This window comes from Scomber scombrus, chromosome 17, assembly GCF_963691925.1.
Source record: "Scomber scombrus chromosome 17, fScoSco1.1, whole genome shotgun sequence".
In the NCBI taxonomy this organism is placed as follows: Eukaryota; Metazoa; Chordata; class Actinopteri; order Scombriformes; family Scombridae; genus Scomber; species Scomber scombrus.
The window spans coordinates 10,932,225-10,954,306 of NC_084986.1; the positions used below are offsets into that span (position 1 = coordinate 10,932,225).

The 22,082-nt window shown below is 39.8% G+C and overlaps 4 protein-coding genes across 8 annotated transcripts; 2 read left to right on the forward strand and 2 right to left on the reverse strand.

Annotated features, from left to right (window-relative positions):
• Positions 1-580: 580 nt before the first annotated feature.
• On the reverse strand, positions 581-3,632 carry arf6a (ADP-ribosylation factor 6a). 3 transcript variants are annotated; one of them, XM_062436867.1, is made up of 2 exons: positions 2,714-3,632; positions 581-2,530 (listed from the first exon to the last, which is right to left on the reverse strand). In XM_062436867.1, the coding sequence occupies exon 2, from the start codon at positions 2,480-2,482 to the stop codon at positions 1,955-1,957; it is 528 nt and encodes a 175-aa protein (XP_062292851.1). In that variant the 5' UTR covers positions 2,483-2,530; positions 2,714-3,632; the 3' UTR covers positions 581-1,954. The 3 variants fall into 3 exon arrangements, with proteins under 3 accessions (XP_062292851.1, XP_062292850.1, XP_062292849.1); XM_062436866.1 differs by having other exon boundaries at positions 581-3,242; positions 3,378-3,631; XM_062436865.1 differs by having other exon boundaries at positions 581-3,242; positions 3,374-3,631.
• Positions 3,633-8,136: 4,504 nt separating this feature from the next.
• Positions 8,137-15,032, forward strand: prpf39 (PRP39 pre-mRNA processing factor 39 homolog (yeast)). 2 transcript variants are annotated; one of them, XM_062436853.1, is made up of 15 exons: positions 8,137-8,265; positions 9,321-9,785; positions 9,942-10,144; positions 10,307-10,432; positions 10,666-10,784; positions 10,929-11,096; positions 11,235-11,415; positions 11,844-11,951; positions 12,053-12,217; positions 12,674-12,800; positions 12,964-13,232; positions 13,426-13,610; positions 13,723-13,806; positions 14,012-14,123; positions 14,361-15,032. In XM_062436853.1, the coding sequence occupies exons 1-15, from the start codon at positions 8,253-8,255 to the stop codon at positions 14,448-14,450; spliced, it is 2,415 nt and encodes an 804-aa protein (XP_062292837.1). In that variant the 5' UTR covers positions 8,137-8,252; the 3' UTR covers positions 14,451-15,032. The 2 variants fall into 2 exon arrangements, with proteins under 2 accessions (XP_062292837.1, XP_062292838.1); XM_062436854.1 differs by having other exon boundaries at positions 13,723-13,797.
• fkbp3 (FKBP prolyl isomerase 3) lies at positions 12,624-21,267 on the reverse strand. Of its 2 annotated transcripts, XM_062436864.1 has the most exons (8): positions 21,144-21,267; positions 20,699-20,800; positions 20,218-20,316; positions 19,970-20,105; positions 19,757-19,824; positions 19,573-19,670; positions 19,376-19,470; positions 12,624-12,633 (listed from the first exon to the last, which is right to left on the reverse strand). In XM_062436864.1, exons 1-7 carry the CDS (start codon positions 21,246-21,248, stop codon positions 19,416-19,418), a joined length of 663 nt encoding a protein of 220 aa, XP_062292848.1. In that variant the 5' UTR covers positions 21,249-21,267; the 3' UTR covers positions 12,624-12,633; positions 19,376-19,415. The 2 variants fall into 2 exon arrangements, with proteins under 2 accessions (XP_062292848.1, XP_062292847.1); XM_062436863.1 differs by lacking the exon at positions 12,624-12,633 and having other exon boundaries at positions 19,111-19,470.
• On the forward strand, positions 15,926-17,756 carry faua (FAU ubiquitin like and ribosomal protein S30 fusion a). Its single transcript, XM_062436868.1, has 5 exons — positions 15,926-15,980; positions 16,402-16,483; positions 16,593-16,737; positions 17,333-17,388; positions 17,532-17,756. The coding sequence occupies exons 2-5, from the start codon at positions 16,409-16,411 to the stop codon at positions 17,655-17,657; spliced, it is 402 nt and encodes a 133-aa protein (XP_062292852.1). The 5' UTR covers positions 15,926-15,980; positions 16,402-16,408; the 3' UTR covers positions 17,658-17,756.
• Positions 21,268-22,082: the final 815 nt, after the last annotated feature.

A 22,082-nucleotide genomic window follows, 5' to 3' on the forward strand; every position in this document is an offset into this window, starting at 1 on the left:
CAAGCAAGTTCTCAGTCACCCAAAGTTGCCATGCACATGAACAGAACCTCACTAGGGTGTCAGATTTGTATCACGAAGCGGGAAATTTTGACAATAAAAATCGTGCATTGTAAGAAATGTGTCATTTCCTGTTTATGATAGAGTTGATGCTGATGTGTGCGTGTTCAGATAGATAGATGTGAGGTTACAGCAAAGGGAGAGTCCTGTGCATTGCTATAATGTCATAGTTCCTTTAAACAACTCCACTTTACTACCTTGATTATCTGGCATTGTTTTGAAAATGTCAAAAGGCATTTGCACAGTCAGCTCCCTGATGGTCAAGGTTTGAGGTTTACCTGACAATCACGTCTTTGAAACCAGAGATCTCATCATTTATTCACAGCCAGTGACTCACACATGCAAAGTGCAAAAAGGAAACAGTCGTGCGCTCGCTAACTAGTCCTCCGTTCAACCATTTTAACGCTCTAAACTCTCACTTCCTCTTTCATCAGCTCGACGTTTTCAGAAGTGAAATATTACTTTTGCTACTCCTCACACATAACGGTTGCAGCTGCTCATTGAAAAGGCGTCACTTCCGTACTGATCTGGATATATCTTTTTATTATTTCAATCAGCATAGCAAAAAAAAAAAAAAGAGGGAAAAACAAAAATAAAACAGAGCAGTATCTATGATCTATTAACAAAAAGTCGGTTTTGGTCTGCATGACCTTAAGTGTGTACAGGCAGAATGATGATGAATAAAAAGAAGAAGAAGAAGAAGAAGTAGAAGAAGAGGAAGGTTGCAGTCACTGAAGCACCTACAGGGGGGTTGGGAATCCCGTAAACTCTTGCTGGGGTCCAAAAGTCAGTCACAGAAAATCAAATGTGCACAGCCAGCTAATTGGTAATCCCCACCCCAACCCCAAAGTGCAAACTCAGCGATTGAGAATACCTTCTGCCGTAGTAACTGTCTTGATTTTAGGGCACCTGTAAGCCCTGCTAAGGCAGCTGAAACTACAAATACTCAACAGTAATGGAAGCTCTGGGAGAAAAACAAAAAGAGGCAATAATTATAAAAATAATAATAATAATAAGACTGGTGGTAACAGATTGAGACCCTGAAACAACAAAAATATATATCCATATCACAGTGTGTGAATATCCAGCGTCCACATAGTGTCTTTCCAAACAAACCAACACAGTAGACATTATGGATGTAATCACTGCACAGGAAATAAGTACGAACACATTTCCTCAATCATCCCAGTAATTGTACAATCAATTATGAAAAGTTTCTTTTCTTTCTTTCTTTTTTTCTTTTCTTTGAAATCCTAACATATCTGAAATACACATTCTTACAAATTATAGGCAGTTTGAGCCATGATGGTGATATGCTGATGCAGGCAATGGTTTCTAGGAATCCATATGAACAGGTTACGTCCTCTCAAAAAAAGGGGACTGGGATTGCTCCCATCCTTTGGATATGTAGCTGGGTCATGAGAATACTGAATGAGAGCTAAGCTGGGGGCAGAGAAATGCATGTCCCAAAGTCCCCTTAAAAAGAAATTATACGAAAAAAAGTAGGAAATGAAAAAGAAGTCGTAGTAAGAGCTCAAAGAATTGTATACTTAAACAGTACTGATTATACAGAATGTGAGTGAAATACTACAGAACCAAAGCGAAACTACTAAAAAAAAAGAGAAAAACCAGCCAAAAACAACAGTCTGCTGTTTAAATGAAATCTGGGGTTATAAGTGAAATCACAATTATCAAAAAAGGACCAAAACAAAAATATAATTGCTACTCTCTTTGATACATATACTGAGCAGAGAGGTCGTGTTATTAATTGCTTCAGATTGATTCTTCTTTTTTTTCTTTTTTTTTAAAAATCATCCTTGTGTTTTCATTCTCAGCTACTTTTTTGCGCCTCCAAAGTGTCCAGGCTGGTGAGGGGTGAGGGGTGAGGGGGGGGACATTAAGATTTGTAATTTGAGGTAAGCCAGGTCAGGCCCTCGTATAGTCCATCCCCTGTTGTCGCACACGAGGGCTGAACGTACCAATTCCTATCCCTGATCCGGGTCAGGCCTAGCTTCTCCTGGATCTCGTGGGGCTTCATGGCATCTGGGAGGTCCTGTTTGTTGGCGAAGATCAGGATGATGGCGTCCCTCATCTCCCGGTCGTTGATGATTCGGTGGAGTTCCTGCCTAGCCTCATCGATCCTGTCTCTGTCGGCGCAGTCCACCACGAAAATCAGGCCCTGGGTGCCCGTGTAGTAATGTCTCCAAAGAGGTCTGATCTTGTCCTGCCCCCCTACGTCCCACACGTTGAACTTCACATTCTTATAGGTGACGGTCTCCACGTTGAACCCAACTGTGGGGATGGTGGTGACAGACTGTCCGAGCTTCAGCTTGTACAGGATGGTCGTTTTACCAGCAGCATCAAGTCCAAGCATCAATATTCTCATCTCCTTGTTGCCAAAGATCTTTGACAGCATTTTCCCCATCTTGTTTTTTGTGCATAAATACTTCAATAGAAGGAAATTAAAGCTCCTCTAATGAGAGAGAGAAAAAAAGAGGAAAAGTTTGTTTTCAGTACAACTTACAGTAATGTGTGCTGGGGGGTGGGCTCCACGTGATGGCAGCGGTGGGCTGACACAAGTGTCAATATTCAAAAGGCAGTGACTTTTGTACAGTTTTGATAGCAGATAATAAAGCTAGGACAATGATGATCTGACCTGAGCGGGCGACTTTGAGCATTCAAAGGGAGCAGTGTGTGTGTAGCCCTTGTAGAATTGGGTGGGGATATATTTTCATGATCCACTGCCCTCCGATGTAAGGAGAAAAAATTAAATCCCCCTTTGTTTCAAACTAGCCGATGAGCACACACTTCCTCCAGAATCCACATTTCAAGTCTGCCTTTTCTCCACCAAAAATCCAGCTGATCTCAGTTAAACTGGATTTGATAGAGTAGTAGTTTCTTTTCTTTTTTCCTCCACACAAAAAAAAGCCTTCTACATAAATCAGGCCCTGTCCAAGCCCGGGGTTCCCACTTCCTCCTTGGCTGCCGGCTGTCCACACTTGCCCTTAGCCAATTCCTGTCGATGGATTTGAAACCAGAGTGTTTTTTCTTATTTGAAGAAAAAAAAGAAAAAACCACGCACACACCCAAATGCAGCGATAATCTCCGGTCCGTTTCTGCACCGGGACATCCAGAGGAAGAGCGCTCAAAAGGTCATTGATTCATCAGACTTTCTTCTCTTCCCCCTGTGACACAAGAGCGGTCCGGAGAAGGGAGGGGTGTTAGTACAGAGGACAACTTTGGATCCGAAAAAATATTCCCAATGCGGGTAGAAAAGCTGAACAAGCCCAAGTAACATAGACAGCGGTGAAAATACCTACGTCTGCGGCAATCATCCCCCGGTCCCCGGGCCGTTTCTCCCCGCTCTTGCCGCTCTCTGTCTCTCTTCCTCCCTCTCTCACTCTCTCTCTCACTCTCTCCCTCTCTCTATATCTCTCTCTCTCTTCCAGCCGTTCAGTCACAGCGGTGGCGGACGGTGCTGCTGTGTTACCGGAAAAGGTGCGGACCCAGATCAGCCGCCACTTCCTCTACAATGCTCTCACACACTGCTGCTGCGTTCAAGTGCTGAATAGAAGCACGGACATCTGAAGACACACACACAAAAAGTGTAGTTTTTGTAGTACATGTAGTTGATTGTAAGCAGGTTTGGGAGGGTTACTTTGGAAATTAAAAAATTAGGGGAAAAACCCTCCTGAGCAAAATCTTAAAGGTCTGACTTCAGATGTAACCCCCTTTGTAATCAACACCATTTTCATCCATAATTATAATTTAATTACACATTGTTTTTCAGTATCTGCAACGGATAACAGTTACATTTATTTTGTAATTAAATTACATAACGCCATTACATCTAACTAGTTATTCCCCAACACTGGTTGTAACACTGCTAACAGGAGCTCTGATTAAATAGTTCATGAGTCTAGTTGAATAGTTTTTTGCACCTACCAAACTAAGGCTTTGTGGATGTGCTCACAGCTAGTTTGTTTTCATCCATTGATTTTGATGTCAACATTGTTATGATATGTAACTAATAACTGAATAAGTGTTGCATTAAAGGGTGTATTAAGAAAAAACTTAAAGTATAAAATTATTCATTTGCCAATTCTAATATATAAAATAACTAATAGTAATGCTGCCATACAACTTACAAATCTGTTTCACAAGCATGAATTGGTTATATTGATTATTATATAGAAGTCTGTCCTCTTAATGACAATTATATAATGCTGCAATTGTTCATCTCTCTCTCTCTCTCACTCACACACACACACACACACACACACACAGGCCATTATAAGATATCAGTGGGCGCCCAGCCCATTATTGAAGCCCCTGGGGGCCCTTCTTACATAATCAATCATTTAAAAAAAGTAACCGCACAAATGATTTAACTTCCATGTACAAATAAAAGAAACAATTTCAACAATAACTTTTTCATGTAGCTTCTTATTGTGAGTGGTAACAAATTTGGTGATTTCACATTTGAGATTTATGTATTCATTTTTTCTCTGCACTCTTATTGCTGGTTTAAAGCAGGCGGGATGTGGTTAGGAAAGAGTATTCACAAACAACAACTGAATCTGATCAAGACACACCCATGCAGTACATCTGTAGCAATTCATGAGTATTGCCTGTTCATAAATAAATAAATAAATGCAGTAGCTTAGATGTATTTTTTCAAACTTTGATACGGACTACACGATCAGGAATATTTAGAGAAATACTTTAGATTTTAGGTTTTCAGGGGCTTTAACACCAAGTTGACGCTGTGTTTCACTGGTTCTTCTAGTTCAAAGTTTATAGTCTGTTGCACCTCTGACCACCCCCAACAGTGAAGTCATGATGTACTGACGTACCCTGCAGTACCCTTCTACATCACTGTAGCAAGCCGACCCATTAAATAAGTGGAGGTCAGCATACATGAGCTACTCAGCTGCTGTCAAGTTGCTCTTTAAAAATGTTCAACAGTGTAACACCTACAAGTTAAATGAGGTCAAAACCACAGAGCGATAGCAGCAGCTCTAACTGATCGGACCCCTTTTTAAGTAGGATTATTAAAGACCTCACAGACACCCTATGAACAGTTTCAGCTGCTACTGTATTGTAGCCTCAAGGCCTGAACCAGCAGGTTCGGGTCAGCTTTTTCCACCAGGCCACCCCTGGCTGACGAACAATGGACACTAACAGCCTGCAGCTGATGTCAGACTCACATGCAAAGCGCATATATCTGTTCATTCATATATACATATATAGATAAAGATTCACATATTATAGGTACGACACATGCACTCTGCACTTCACATACATACACTCATACGCTTTATACTCTTGTTGTTTATACTCTTATCTATTACTCTTGCTTTTACTATCCCCCCCCCCCCCCTTTATTGAGCTGAAACCAACATTTTTTACTCTCTTATACTTGTGTAATGAGACGTAACAATAAAAAAGACATGTGGAATGGTTAATTGACAAAAAAATTAGGCAATATCTTTTTACTTTATTAACTCATCATTAAACTGCAAATTATTTTACGAATGTATGACAGATATTTATAATGTATCAAACCATTATGATTAAACAGAGTAAACATCTTAAGTCCTGTCTGCCGTGGGTGTGATATTTACACAATTCCGACTACACCCAAACGCACCATACGCCATTTCGCATGCGCACTGTGAAAAAAACTGAGCTGCAGGAAGGTTCCATTAGCGGCCCATTAGCTCGTGTAGACGCCATTTGAGCTTTCAGTGTGCATTAATTGCCTCCAATGTTCAGTCTGCCCCATGAATTACACATGTGCTTTTACATTTTAAAGATAGTCCCCTTAATGTTATGAGGAGGGGGGTTACCGGCCGGGTCTTTCCGACATGTCGTATCATTCATTCAAATATGATTAGTCTGTGACGTGGAGCTTGTGTGTGAGTAGGGCGGGGCCGGGAGAGGGCGGGTAGGGGTAGTGGGGGTGGGGGGTTATTAAAACTGACTAAAAACATATATATATATATATAGCACACACGCTGTTGATTACTGAGGCGTTATGTCATGTAGGAGTAGGATATAATGAGAGCAATTACGTATAATTAAATTGTCATTTCAGTAGCCTATAAAGAGAGAGCCTCACCATGTAGGCCTCAATGATCTTTACAGTCAAACAACATAAAAAACTTTACAACAAACAGGTGTTATGTTTAAGCATGCGATATGATAAAGTAAATTACCTTTTGAACGTTTAAGAACTGCATCATTACCATTTTAAACTGTCTTATGATTACATTTCAGCATAAGAAGTAGCCTACTCAAATGGTTTAGGGTATTTTCAGGAACCTTGTAAAGATGACTGACACATTTCCTGTGTAACCTCCTACATAATGTCATTTTAATCAGTTTCACTGTAACAGCTTTAAATATAGAAAAACTGGGGCCTCATGTGGGGCCTGCATACAAGTAAACTGTTGAGGAAATTGTCATGATTGCTTATATACCTTCACTTTACATTACTTTAGGAAGACAATCATTTGGATTGTAGAACAGGAATCTCTGTATTTAATTAATTTGCTTTAACATTTTAACTAATTGTTATATTCAAAAATCCAATTTCTTAAGCAAAAAGAGATGACTGTGTAATCAAACATTTCTTCAATATACAAAAGCACAAACAAAAAGCTTTTAAAAAAGTTAAACCACTTTAAGCCATACAATATATGCATTTAAAGATAAGATGAAGTAAGATAATCCTTTATTAGTCCCACAGTGGGGAAATTTACATTATTGCAGCAGCAAGTAGATGGACAAAAATAGAAAAAGCATCAATAGAAAGAATAAAGAACAATGAATAATAAGGAAGTACACAGGACTATAGTGATAAATATATATGAATGTGAAACTGTCAAGTTCAGAGGTTGGAACTTATTATTTTAAATGTTTGTCTCTATTATAAACCTTTAAGCCTTTATCGTTGACCTTTAGTCCCCCTGTCGTCTTTTAGATTGTAGATACAGGTTGTATGCACAAGGTGTTCTAAACTTGCAGTCTTCTTCCAATAAAGCTAAAAAAAAAAAGGAATTTGGTATACAGGCACCGGCCACTTCATAAGGTAATGAGGTGCATTATATTGACTGGTGTTCCTAATATTTTGCCCCCCCTCATGTATATTAATGGAATGGACAAAATATTAGGAACACCATTCAATATAATGCAACCTAGTACACCACCATCACCCACTACAACCTCAATAATAAACATAAAGTAGAATTATCACCTTTTTTGACAATGCCAGGAATAACTGACAAGGTATAAACTTCATAAAAGTAGTATTTAAAGCAGAGCTGTTGTATTGGATTGCATTAGACTGCACAGGTGTACATAATAAAGAAGCCAGTGAGTGTATAGTCTACAGGCCAGTAAAGTTCTGAAAAAGGGAAAACTACATGCAAGTTATAGCCTATTGTAAGAATATCCAAACGTTATTCGCTTTTTGAGTGAATAAAAAAAGTAGTTTACACCCTTTTATGAAATGTTCAAAAATAATGTAGGGTGGATTAGGGTAATATGGGACATTGACTAATGTGGGACAACTAAGCTCCAGTAGTACATGTATCTCTTCTTCTATTCAAACTATTTTAAAGCTAACTAGTATATGCGTACTGTGTAAGTTATATTGTTTAAAATTACACGAGTGAACATACAGGCTACTAGTTTTTTAACCTAAAAATGATGGGTACGCACATTCAGAAAGTTTGGGCAGATATAAGGTTGCTTTGTGTAAATCAAAGTATTTCTGAGCCTAAAAACTAGTTTCCCACATTACGATTTGGCACGAGGAATATTAATATAAGTGCCATGTTCCTTTTGAGTACAATATCCAAAAATTGTCTTCTAATTTAACAAGGAAACATCTCAGGGATTTCATAATGACATTAGGTGTTGATATAATGTATTGGATTCATGTGTAAATAAGGTAAACAAGTCAGAATGGGAAAAAGTGTCCCACATTACCCAAATCTTCCCTACTATATAAGGTTTCGGTCTGGGGGCTGCGGGCTCTACACTGCGCATGCGCACACATATCCTCGACCTCGGCTCTTCCTCATAAGTTGATCAGAATGGGCGAAGCGCGCCTGGCCGTCGTATGTTAGAAAACAAGAACTGACTGAGAAAACTGCGCACAAGTTCACGAGGTTGACCACAGTTTCATGGAAGATACTGGTAAGATCCGCAGAAGCTTGTTTTTATTCATGAAAGTGTTGTAACGAGGCTGAAACTTTGTACAATTCAACAGCTAAAACGCTAGCCAGCTAGCTAACGTGGAGAAGCCGCCGGCACCGACTATTAACTGGAGACAGAGGCAAATGGCGTTAGTTAGCACGTTGTAGTTATTTTAGTTACCGTAAGGTCAACGAGAATACAAGATAATCAGTCACGATTGAGTAAACATCTTTACTATCAAAACGTTAACGTTATAGCTCTGGTAGGTACAAACTGTTATTTCACGTTACCGAGAGCTAACATTGAAGCTAATCGTTAACTTATAGTCACTTCTTCGATACTTCTCAGGAAGTAGACGCGACTCGAGGCCCAAACTTGTGGTTGAACTTTGACTGTGCAAACAACGTCCCGGGCAAAACATGGCCACGACACGCAAAATAAATCATTCTTTAAAAAATGGGACACGTTGTCAAGTAACCTTCTCTGTTAGTGATAAAGCAGCCGTGTGTATGTCGTGTTATTTAATTAAACCCGATCACATGGATGCGGTATTTTTAGTGTCTTACCTTACGGATTTAAAGTAAATCTTGGCGTCCGTTTTCACGTCGGGAACAAGGAAGTAATTTATCTGTTGCTGCAGCTGCTGCTTCTTTTAACAGGGTGACCTTTTTTGGGTTTTTGCACTGGTTAACTTTTAATGTGAGCTTGTGCAGCTTAAATATGATACACAGTGAGCCAGAATAAACAACGTAATCTGATTTGATAAGGATTGTTTAGTTAGGATGTAGTGTAATCATTTGCCAGCCATTTTATGTACTAAAAGTTTCATAAATACTTTATCTTAAATAATATTATTATACCAAGTGGCACATTTTGGCTTATTGAGAACTACCTGTAAACATGCATGTGACTTTTATTGTATTTTTAGGGTATAGCCATTATGAATTAATTTGTTTGATAGTAAGTAATAATTCTCATCAGCCTAATATGAGTGCCATAATCTCTGCTATAATTCTACGACCCTTGAAATGATAATTTAATCTTCTTTTCAACAGGCATTCACCTCTCAGACGACCCCATTTCTGGAATGCTGAACACTGAATCCCCTGCCATGGAGAGCAATGGGGATGGCTTCCTTCCTGACCTTCCTGTTTTAGGTCAAACTGCTGACTGGTCACTGGACCAAGTGGCTCCAGAGTCGCTCACCAACATCTTGCCCGAGGACTCGGATGCGTCCCAAGATGCCTCGGGGGAACAACACCAACCCGACCAGCAGATGAACTCCACAGAGCTGGGATCTGTGGAGAAGGCAGTGGAACACTTTCAGATCGCCAGTGCTCAGCTCTTCCAAGAGGAGGAGGAGGAGGAGCAGCCGCAGCCGCAGCCGCCGCCGCCGCCACCACCACAGCCCATAGAGGAGGATGAACAGCCTACAGAACACACAGCAGAGTCTGCAGAGACTCCGCAAGACAGCCAGGAGATGACAATAGATACAGATGCTACACAGGGTAGCACTCAAGGTACACTCAAGCCACAAAGCTACAATATTACACCACATTTTAACTAATTTGGGAGCAGTAATGTTCGTAGAAGCAAATATTTGTTGTCAGAGCCCAATTTGCTGTTATATAACTTCCTGTTAATTCCTCTTGATGACTCCCTGTTAACTTGTCCAGATGGGACTGAGGAACCACAGGGGACAGAGGACGGCATGGAGATAGAAGAACCATCCAAAGAGACAACACAAGACCCCACTGTTCCCTCAGAGCCCACCGAGCCAGAGCTCCCCAGCGAGTTTGAAAAACTTTTCAAAGGATGCGAGGAGAACCCAGAAGACTTTAATGGTTGGGTCTACCTGCTGCAATATGTGGAGCAAGAGGTAAAAGAGGTTTAATTCAGATGCGTTCACTTTATATGTATTTTAAGAACTGAACAGACGGGGTGTCAAATTTATATTTTGACATTCTCATTGTTGAGATTGAACCCAATTGTTATATTAAATGGGAAATGATAACACTGGTTTTGTTTGCTGTCCTTGCAGAATGTTCTTGAAGCTGTAAGAAAGTCCTTTGACGTATTCTTCCTGCGGTATCCCTACTGCTATGGCTACTGGAAGAAGTATGCTGATATAGAGAAAAAACATGAAAATGTACAGGTTGCAGAAGAGGTAAATTTATATATATATATATACTTTTTTTTTTTTTAAACACCTTAATGCATTTAAGATTCATTGTCATCTTTTTCTGTCTCTGGTTGGCTGACCTTTAGCGATTGCAAACAGCAGCTAGTGGCAGGGTACCTTACCAGTTGTAATCTTATGGCTGGGTGAGGAGTCAGTTCCTTTTGTAAGTTATTGTTGTTATTAGTTACCAACAGACTTGCTTATGGTTTTTTCCCAAGGTGTACAGAAGAGGCTTGCAGGCCATTCCTCTCAGTGTTGACCTGTGGCTGCACTACCTGTCATACATCAAAGAGAACTCAGACCCAAGTGACCCAGAGACAGAGGGACGCATTCGAGCGTGAGTAAAGGGCTCTTATGCTTATGTGACTTTTCTCAGAAGATACTTACTTCTAATACTGTGGGATTTTCTGCTATGTCTAGTTAATTTTATTTCTGCCTTTGCCTAATACAAAAATTATAATACTTTTTATTGTACTTTTAGTGCCTATGAACATGCAGTGCTTGCAGCTGGTACAGACTTTCGCTCAGACCGTCTGTGGGAGTCCTTCGTCAACTGGGAAACAGAGCAGCAGAAGCTGGCTAATGTCACTGCCATCTATGATCGCATCTTGGGCATCCCAACCCAGCTGTATTCCCAGCACTTCCAGAGGTAAGGGGAAAGAACAGAATGAAAACTGTTGTTGCAGCGATCTTTGAATGTTGTGTTGTATTGTTACCATCTCAGTTACACTCCCTCTGCACAGGTTCTCTGTAATTAGAGAGTGAAATTTCAGTTTTATCTCTGCAGGTTCAAAGATCACGTGCAGAGCAACAACCCTAAGCACTTCTTATCAGAAGAGGAGTTTGTACAGCTGAGACTGGAGCTCTCCAAAGCCAGCCTCTTGGCCATGGTCTGTGAAGATGAAGAGACGCCTGCTCCTCAGGAGGATCTTCCACCTGGCACAGATGACCTTACAGACCCTGCTAAGGTACAAATCCAGATGCCAATCCAGCAGGGGAGAATATGTAACAAATTTACTGCGTACAGGAGTTAGTAGGAGCTTGCCTGTTCTCCATGATGAAATGGAAAGAAAAATTTAAGGTTTGAAGAGGTGTCTTTATGTCAGCAGCCAAGCCACTGAATGCCAGGGGGGATTCAAGTTGGCATCCAGTCAGGGATTCGCCCTTAAACTAAAAGGATCAACTGAGGCCCATTGACCCCAGCACCTGCATCCAGAGGCTGATATGCAGGGTGCATACATACCTCCCCCCTCTACAGTCCTCTTGTCACTGGCAAGCTAATGGTGATGTAAATTCTTGGCTGCAGGACTAGCAGATTTTACGTCAAGTGGAGAATGTGATGCAGTAAAGCACGCATTACAGTTCTGACTGTCTTTTTTTTTGTGTTTCTGTGTAGAGAGTGACAGAGATCGAGAATATGCGCCACAAGGTTATCGAGGTCCGGCAGGAAGTGTTCAACCACAATGAACATGAAGTCAGCAAGCGTTGGGCCTTTGAGGAAGGGGTATGCATCTTGTTTTCTCCCAAAGTATTCATTGTTGTTAATATATTTAGAATTGTTATTCCTCAGCATTATCAAACTAACATGAATTCATCTCTTTCTAGATTAAGAGACCATACTTCCATGTCAAAGCCTTAGAGAAGACCCAGCTGAACAACTGGAAGGAGTACCTGGACTTTGAGATTGAAAATGGGACTCCGGAGCGTGTGGTTGTTCTTTTTGAACGATGCCTCGTCGCTTGTGCTCTCTATGAAGAGTTTTGGACCAAGGTAATGTGACCTTTAACCTCTCTCTCACTTCTGCTACCTCCCTGCACTTCCCCCCATCAACGATGATATCACATCGACACAGTAAATCGTCCTGCACTCTCTTTGCGTGTAACGTTGATATGTGACTGTATCTGTTGTATTAGGGGATGGCCAGCTTGCCACACAAGATTTGACTGCAGCATTTGCCAACTACTACGTTGCATCTTCTTCGTCTCCCACTACCTTACAGAAACTTATCTAATTGGTTCCATGAAGGTGCTGATGGGTTTACACAGAAAATTTCTAAAAACGATCTTGTCAATGAAGAAATTCACTGTTTCTGACAACTGAAAATTTAGGTTTAAACATGTTTGTTTTGCCTCTCTTTCTCCTCCTGTTCTTTTCTTTCTCCTCTGTTCTTTTCCTCTGTCCTCTCCTACATTTCTTCCAACTTCCTTTCTCTTTTTCGCTCTGAAGTATGCAAAATATCTAGAGGGCTACAGCACTGACGGTGTGAGACATGTCTACAAGAAGGCGTGTACCATCCATATGCCCAAGAAACCAGCCATCCACCTGCTGTGGGCAGCTTTCGAGGAGCAGCAGGGTGAGTGACATTAAAACACTCTTTGAAAACATGAAAATGTACCGCAGTCAAGTTACGTAATCTAATAATTACCTTTTTTTAGTGTGACTTCATGTATACATGGTGAGACCGACTTATAAAAACCTAACTCCATGCTCACAGTATTCTTCTTTTCATTACCCAGGCAGCGTTGAGGAGGCTCGTGGCATCCTGAAGTCCTTGGAGGCAGCAGTCCCAAGTCTGGCCATGGTCCGCCTTCGGAGGGTCAGTCTGGAGCGTCGCCATGGTAACTTAGAGGAAGCAGAGGCACTGTTGAGGGAGGCCATGGAGTCTGCAAAGAATGCTACAGAGACGTCATTTTATGCTGTGAAGCTGGCCAGGCAGCTGATGAAGGTCCAGAGGAGTCTGAGCAAAGCCAGGAAGGTGCTGTTGGATGCGATAGAAAAAGACCAGGTGAGAGCTGGTTGATGTCACGTGAAAGGTTTAACAAACAACCTCAACAGAGTCTTATAAATTCCAATAACCTCTTTAACTGTAGGCATACTCTTGCATTTTTTCCCATAGTGTAATGCAAGTAAATTGTCCCACCTTTGACTATGGTTGTATTACATGAGATACTCACACTAATATTTTCATGGCTTTACAGGCGAGTCCAAAACTGTATCTAAACCTGCTTGAGCTGGAATACAGTGGAGATGTGACGCAGAACGAGGTGGAGATCTTGGCTTGTTTCGACCGAGCCTTGAAGAGCCAGTTGCCTCTTGAATCCCGCCTCCTCTTCTCCCAACGCAAAGTTGAGTTCCTCGAGGACTTTGGCAGCGACATCAACGTGTGAGTTTGTTGTTACTATTAAGAGAGATTGTAACAGATGAATGTAAAGCTCAACACTGCCTTTTTGTTTTGTTTGATGTTGTGTAATATTCATTATTTTAACATCTTTTAGGCTCGTGGCTACATACGAGGAACACCAGAAACTACAGAAAGAAAGCGAGCCAGCAAAGAGAAAAGCGGAGAACGGGTATGACAGGTGGATAATGGAACAGGGCTTGGGTCACATCAACACATCATTTTCATAAGTTTTGCAAATAACTTGACCAAAGTGTCCTGTAATTACTCATATTACAGTGTACCCATGTGTAGTGAGTGTTGGGAGCTTGGTAAAATCTAGAAAGTTAGAAATGTCAGTTAGTTGTCAATTTCATTTTACTAATATTGAAACTGTTTGTCTCCAGTTCTCAGGAACCTGACGCCAAAAGACAGCGCGTGGATGACACTTCCTCTGGTGCAGCAAACGCAACAGACATGCAGGCAAACAACTCTGCGTACAACTATAATTGGTACCAGGTGGGTTTCAGATCTGAGAGGTTGACAGCACTGAAAAAAGTGTCTTACAGTTTCAGCTCATGTTTCGTTAAGTGTGTGCGTGGGGATGGTTATTTATAGTGTTATGTGTATTTCGTAATAAGAAGTTACTGTGAATGAAATAGGTTGTCAATACTGTTTTAGTCTGCTGGAAATTGCAGTGATGAGGATACTTTTCTAAACTTTTTTTTTTTTTTTTTAACTTTTCCCCCTTTTTAGCAACAATATCCCGGTTGGGGACAGAACTCCTGGGGGCAGTATGGCCAATATGCCCAGTATAACCAGTACTATCCCCCTCCTCCTACATGATGGACAAAATCCTGACATGAAGATGGAGACTCAGCAAAAAGCGTCCTTTATGTTCTGCCTACATCTCTTAGCAAGGCTGTTTTTGAACATGTTGTTATGGAGGGTCAAATGTGTCTAGGTTTTCAATCTTAACAACTACAGGAGCTGATTCCACTGATAAGTTCTCTTGTTTCAATTGTGCTAATTAGTTTTAATTACATGTTGTAGCTATTGATTGGAATATAATACACTTGGCACTCCATGGCAGACATGGATCAGTCACATTGTTAATTGCTACAATGTCATCTCCCAACACTGGTTGCTTTTTTTAGGTTCTTTAATGCATGTTGTTTGTGAAGGCAGATTTATTTTTCCCTGTGTGTGGCTTCTTAATTTTAGATTGGGTGACTTAATTTGGTCTCTTACTGCTAAAGGTTTAAAGGAGGCATTCTTTGATGTACCTCTGAGTCATGTGTTGCTCCTTCTCAAATTGAAAGATTTTTAATATGTCAAGGTTATGTTTCCATTAAAGAAAAATGAAGAGTTCCTCGTTTGTTTTTTTATTTTGACTTAATTTCATAATAAACAGATTGATATCCTGAAGTGTCTCTTGTTTTATTTGTCATCCCTTATGATTCCTAAATAGCTGAAAGGCTTGCTGATATCTTGAGTTGTGAAGAGACCTTTCATAGAGTGCACACATAATCAATTAAGTACATATTTTCTAAGCAGAGGAAGTCCAAAATTGAAAAAAGTGGAAATGATCCAAACACAATAGTTAGTCGAATATTAAATGATATATTGCAGTACTGAGTGATTAGTCAAGGGCTGACAGCTTTATTTTTTCACTGCTAAATTAGGTATGAAGTAATCAATCCATAGTTTGAAATGATGAAAATGCCTCAAAATTGCTGCTTCTTAGTGTAACTATTGTTTTAGTCTAATTCATCCTTGTAGAGGCATGAAGCTATTGAATCCTGTTTCCACCAATGTGATGAAAAAAAATATCCTGCAAGTAATGAGAAACTCAGTACTTAAAATAATGACATACTAATAAGTAATAAGAGAAGTCATTCATAAGAGATTGTTTCTCATTACTTTGAGATACTAAGTCATTATTTTGAAATAGTTTAATCATTTTGAGTTACTAAGTCATTTTTTGAGATTGTTTCTCATTATTTTGAGATTCTAAGTCATGTTTTATATAGTTTAATTATGTTTGAGTTACTAAGTCATTCTGAGATAGTTTCTCATTATTTTGAGAAGGTTTCTCCTTATAATGACGTACATATTTTTTTTCGTCACGTTGGTGGTAATGGGCTTCCATATAAAGCAAAATATGATTACTTACAATTAAAAACAGTAGACGCATGTATGTATTATCCGGTAATATCGGATGATGACGATGATGAAGATGAAGATGACCAGCCTCGAGTGCGATGGGCGTGGCTACTGCTTCCGAACAGGCCTACGTAACTCCTGCACATGCGCAGTGCCGTCCCTTAAACAGCCCTTTCTATGCTCTTCGTTGAACGACTAGCATCAAACGAGGTAAGGCCTGTGTGAATTAAGTGAAAAATCCTAATTTTGAAAGACGCTGACTTACAATGTTGTGCGATTTCAGAGCCCATATCATTACACGCCACGATTATCACCTTATTTAGAGCAACTGCGATACATTTCATGTGTTTTTACGCGACTTTATGGTACGCGTGCCCCATGAGGCTAGTAGAGCTAGCATTCGTTAGCTTGAGAGTGGTTTCCCTCCCGACACGCTGCTTCCTCCGGCTCACTTCCATCTCAAACCTGACAACTTTTAAAACAGGGTGTATTTTATTGTGGAAAGTAATTTTAACATCCATACACTACCGTGTCTGCTGCTACATACCAAAGAACCTACGCAACAAACTGATTTCCGCAATAGTAAAATTGATTGTGGACTTGGACCATAATTATTGTGTTTTTCTCATAGCATCAAGATGCAGCTTTTCCTGCGTGCCCAGAATACTCACACCCTTGAGGTGACTGGACAGGAGACTGTCGCAGACGTCAAGGTAAACTTACAACATGTGGTTGAGATTGTGCCATACCTTTCTTACCCTGAAGTTGTCATCTGGTGAAAAGTGGGGCCATGACTAATGATTATTCTCTGGTGTCCCTCAGACTCATGTCCAGACTCTGGAGGGTCTCCTGGTCGAGGATCAGGTCCTTTTGCTTTCCGGATGCCCACTGGAGAATGATGCTTCCCTGGCATCCTGCGGTGTCTCAGAGCACTGCACTTTGGAGGTAGCTGGCAGACTTCTGGGAGGTTAGTATATTCAGACTGCATAACAACCTTTAACTTGGGCCAACAGGTTCAGTAGTGTTTCTGGACCTTGGAAATATCTTCCCTTAGACTACTGTAACTCACTGTATTCATGTCTCAATCAATTCAACCTCTCCAACTTCAACTAGTTCAAAATCCGAGTCCAAATATTGCCTATTTTACAATCCCTACAGTGGTGACCTGTATGTTTTTAGAAGTGATTTCAAAATGTTAATGATTACTTTTAAAGCACATTTAAGTTTGATCCCTGATTATATCATCAATATATCCCCTTACAAGCCTGAAAGCAGCCTGAGATCCTCTGCCAGAGGTCTGTCAGGAATTCTTTGGTCAAGGCTAAAAAACAGTTGAGACCCAGCCTTTGGAGTCAGGGCCCTGTGACCCTGGAACTACCAGAGCTTCCTGTTGATGTAAAATGCTGAATTTTCATCAAAGATGAATGCACAGATAAAAAGATGTTTTATTAAACTAGAGCCCCAACAGAGTGTTTTGAACATGAGGTACCTTTTTAATATCTGAACCGTTTCAGAAGCTTTCGTTTGTCCATGAAAACTAATGTTTTTCTACCTTCCACCAGGTAAGGTTCACGGCTCTCTGGCCCGTGCCGGAAAAGTGAGGGGACAGACACCCAAGGTAAGATTTGACAGTTTTCCTGAATGTCTTGTTCCAATATTGATATAAAAACTGTAGTAAATTTTTAGGCTCTATAGCGATCTTGATTTTAACATATATAGATCTGTGAGAAATAACAAATGTATTTTCTCTGTGACGTCTAGGTTGACAAGCAGGAGAAGAAGAAGAAGAAGACTGGCCGTGCTAAGCGTCGCATCCAGTACAACAGGCGTTTCGTGAACGTTGTTCCCACCTTCGGAAAGAAGAAGGGACCCAACGCCAACTCCTAAGTGCTTCAATGCCCGAGAGGAGATGCATAACAACCCCCTGCTTTTTACCAAGTTAAATGTTATCCTGCTGTACAGAATAAAAATTTGGCTTGGAAAAGATGTGTTTCCAGTTGGAAGTTCTTTTTTTTTAAATCAAACTATTTGCAGTTTTTTTTACAAACACTTATTAACACGTATTAATTTTAAGATAATGATCCTGTGAGAAAGCTGTTGGCTTTAATGTTCATATCAAAATGATGGTAACCCTAAGAAATGATTGTTTATCAGATTTTCTGTTTACTCGCTTTGCTGGACAGTTAGATGTATTTAAATCTGTTTTTTTAACAGAAGTGAATTAAAGTTCAAACATGACTTGATGAAAATCTGAGAATTAAAACTTCAGATACAACTTTTGTTTCCAGGAGTAAGTACATTTTTTAAAATTATTTTCTAATCTCCTTGCACCTATACATGTGTACAATTACTCTGCTTCTAACAGTTAATTTAAGTTGCACATTAAACTAGTGACAAATCTTTAGTGCAGTTCATTGCCTGCACAGGCAGTGTTGGGGAAGCTACTTTGCAAGCATAGCTTGTAAAACTAAATGTAGTTCAGCCTGGCAGTAGTTTTACAAACTACATTTCTCCAGGGTTAGAAATGTAGTTTGTTCAAACTACTGCTAAAAAAAGTAGCATTAGCAACTACTTATACTCATTTAACTCAGCGTTAAATAAATCAACGTGGTGTATATGAAACAAAATATAATAGGCTACAAAAAATTAATATGCCAGCAGAAATATGCCTCTCAACTCAGTTCTATTTTTTTAAAGAAAAAAAGCTGCCATTTTTGGTCAACATACAGTAGGTTCACCATAGACATGTTGGGTAATATAAAGAGAAAATGAAAATCCTACCCCAATACCCACATGTAAATCAGTCAACAAAAAATGAGGTAGGCATATTCTAGATCGGTGTGTCTTGAACAAAAATGTTGGCACGTCATGACAAGATTCATGCCTTTTTTCAAAGAGTTCTGGAACACAATAATGGTAAATTAAAATGTATATTATATAGGTATTTTATTAATAAAAAATATTCATGTTACTGGCTGAAATTGTAGTTTGTAAATTGAGCAGTTGAACTACAAAAAAAGACCCAAAAAGTAGTTGAAATACTTTACGCAGCACAAAATATGAATGTAATTTAACTACCAGCAAGTTACAGCAAATTGTAGTTAAGCTAAGTAGTTCAACTACATGTAGTTTAAGTCTCCCCAACACTGTGCATAGGTCAGCGGATATTTAAAGTAACTAAAATGTCATTTGACAGACCAGTGCTCATAGATGTAGTCAAAACAGAAATGACTTATTTTAATGCAGAAGACAACCTGTACCTCATGTCATTCATGTTTAGCAGTCATTGTAAATGTGCTCATTCAATAAGTAGTAATGGAAAGAAAATTCTTACAATTACTAAGGTCTCTGAAACAGGTTTATTTATTAAATTTTACATGCAAAACAAAATACAGAGAAATGTTTAAGGGTGTCTCATATGTACATTATTGACATACCATATCACTTTGGCCAAAACGCTGTAATAACCGCTAATCATTTCTTCTTAATCCTTCCTGTCATACGTAACGTGATAAATGAGACAACCTGGAACCAGGCACAACACCATCCAAATGCAATTTTAACTTTTACAGCAAGGCCACCAAGTTTTTTGTTTCTTCTCTCCTTTCCTTGAAAAGTAGTGCATGCTGGCCAACATCTGTCAGTTTAATCAACGGACACCAGCTCAACCTCAAAAATCAGTGTTGCATTGGGTGGAATTCTGGAAGAGCTGGAGTTAAGGAGAAAATGGGAGCAAATGCAAAAAAGAAAGCAGGAGAAACAAAATACAACATGCAAATACTGAGGCCAAAGAAAAGGATACTTGGAGTCAGGGACACCCTTCCGTCCGTAGGCCCACTCCGGTTCAATCACCAGTCGCGCTGTTTCACCCTTGCTCATCGTTAAAACGCCCTCATCCCACTGTGAAAGCAAACGTTAACTGGTGTCATATTGAAAAACCGACAGAAGTTTGGATGCACAGAGCAGAACACGTAAGAATAACTTACTCCTCTGATGACTCTGCCCAAGCCAACTTTGAAGCTCATTGGTTTAGTTTGCTTCTTCTTTCTCGCTGCTGTAGGGGGAGAAGAACAATGATGGTTTAAACCTGTACCCACTGTCAACTAAAGACGACTACAACTGCCATCTCCTGTGGATGAGCAAACATTTTAAAGCAACCCTTATTGTTGTTTGAAAAGATATGACATTAGGTGAAGTACTTGTGGGGATATTGGTGTCGAAGACGGTTCCATCTTCTAAGCTACCAGTGTACCAGCAGCTCACAGTTTCACCCTTCTTTGGGAAGTTTGTCTTGTCACCTTTCTTCAACACTGACTTGGTGAACTTTGGCGGACCCTGGCGAAAAGCAAATCAGTCCACAGTTCACAATGTGTTGAAAGACGGTAGTTATATTTGCAAAGCAGAGATAAAAAAGAAAGTTGTTAATTAATCATTTTTGGGCCAGTACCTCGTCCACAATCTCCTTAACTTCTTTGGGCTTGTCGTCGAGTTTCACAGCTCTAACGTGCTCAGTCATTTCCTCAATTGGCTCTGTGCCTTTAAACCTCTGAGAATTACAAAGACAGCATAAAAATACACACACAGTTAGCCAAAAACACTGGCAGTCATCGTACAGGTGCAGAGTCACTGTGTATGTCACATTATCATCATTTTAGAGCTGCAATGATTTATCAGTTCATTGTCAACTATTCAATTTATCACCAACTATTTTAATAAACAATCAGTTTCAATCTTCTTTTTATTTTTAATTAAGGAAAAAAATATCATAAATCCAGCTTCTTACATGTGAATATTTTTATGTTTTTTTAGTCATCTTTGACAGTAAACTGAAGACATTTGAGGATGTATTCTCTCATTCTGACATTTATAAACCAAACATTTAATCCAAGACATAAATCAAAAATGAAAATAAACTCTACATCACTTACTTTGCTTTCAAACAGCTCATTGTAGGCGATGATCAGTTGTTCTTTTTTTGCTGTCTTGGCAACATTTTTGATGTTTCCCAGCAGCTTGTGCTCATTAAGAAACTACAAGAGAAAAAGCAGTCGGAAGGTTCAAGTTAATGGACGATGTCTTCATTTAATATTTATCTTTAAATCAACGATAAACCCATGTCAAACTGTAAATGTAGCTGTCTCAAATTGTGAGCGGTAGATTATAGTTATGTTTGAACCATGCAGCACTTCTCAAACTGAAAGTATTACGACATATTATAATTTCTGCATTGCTACATGCTACAGCACAACAGCTCCACTTAGCTAGCCCTGTGATATCCACATGCAGCATGCAGCATCTCACAGTGAGCACTCACACTTTTAACCTGCAGCTGTACAAACTGCAGTCACAAACACACTCCAGTGATAAACGTACCGAGTGGGCTGCATTGTCCTGAATGAACTTTATCATGTCTTTTTTGGGCAAATCATCACTTTTGAGCTGCTCATCGCTCCACTCCCGTGTTGGTTCAGCCGCCATTTTGAGAGGCGAGCTGAACTTCTTCTTCTTCTGTCGGTTTGCCTGCAGATCCCAAATAACGTTATGGTGCAGAATACCACCTACTGGACAAGAGTGTGTAATGTCATTTACCCTATTTTAGTCTATCCACGAACTTCTGTTTCATTTGAAGGACCAGTGTGTACGATTTAGGAGGACCCATTAGTAGAAATGGAACATAATATTCATATGTGTGTTTTAATTAGTGTACAATCACTTAAAAAATTAGAATAGTTGTGTTTTCGTTACCTTACAATGAGCCCTTTATATCTGCATTGGAAGTGCGTTCTCTTCCACAGAGCTGGAAAGGGTCTATCTGCAATCTTGCATGACACACCCACTTTATTACATGACACGCCCTTAAATTAATACAGAAATGATAAAATGTTACTGAATTCAAGTGAGTCTAGCAAGTTCTCTCCTGTTGTCCTCGGGTCTATTTTGGCCTGAGGACAACAGGTGTTAACTCAAAATGGTATAGTTTCTTTAAGTGAGGCCTATTGACCATAATTATAATATAACCATAATATCTGTTGGACTACAACTGCAGATTGATGATGTACAATAAATGTGCTACGGCATTAGATGTCTGTCCAGAAGAGTGCAGTCCTAGGAATGGCTAAGATTCTGCGCACAACCCTCCAGTTGCCAGGCCTCTGGTAGAGGACCCAAGCTTGAGGAAGACATAAGGGAGATCTTTTTTTAAATATATGTATTATAATGGCGTAGAAATATATTGGCCCTAGGCCAGACTTACTCACTGACCCCTGATTTATACCATGCTTTATTTTAGTCACACCAGGATTCATTTTTCAG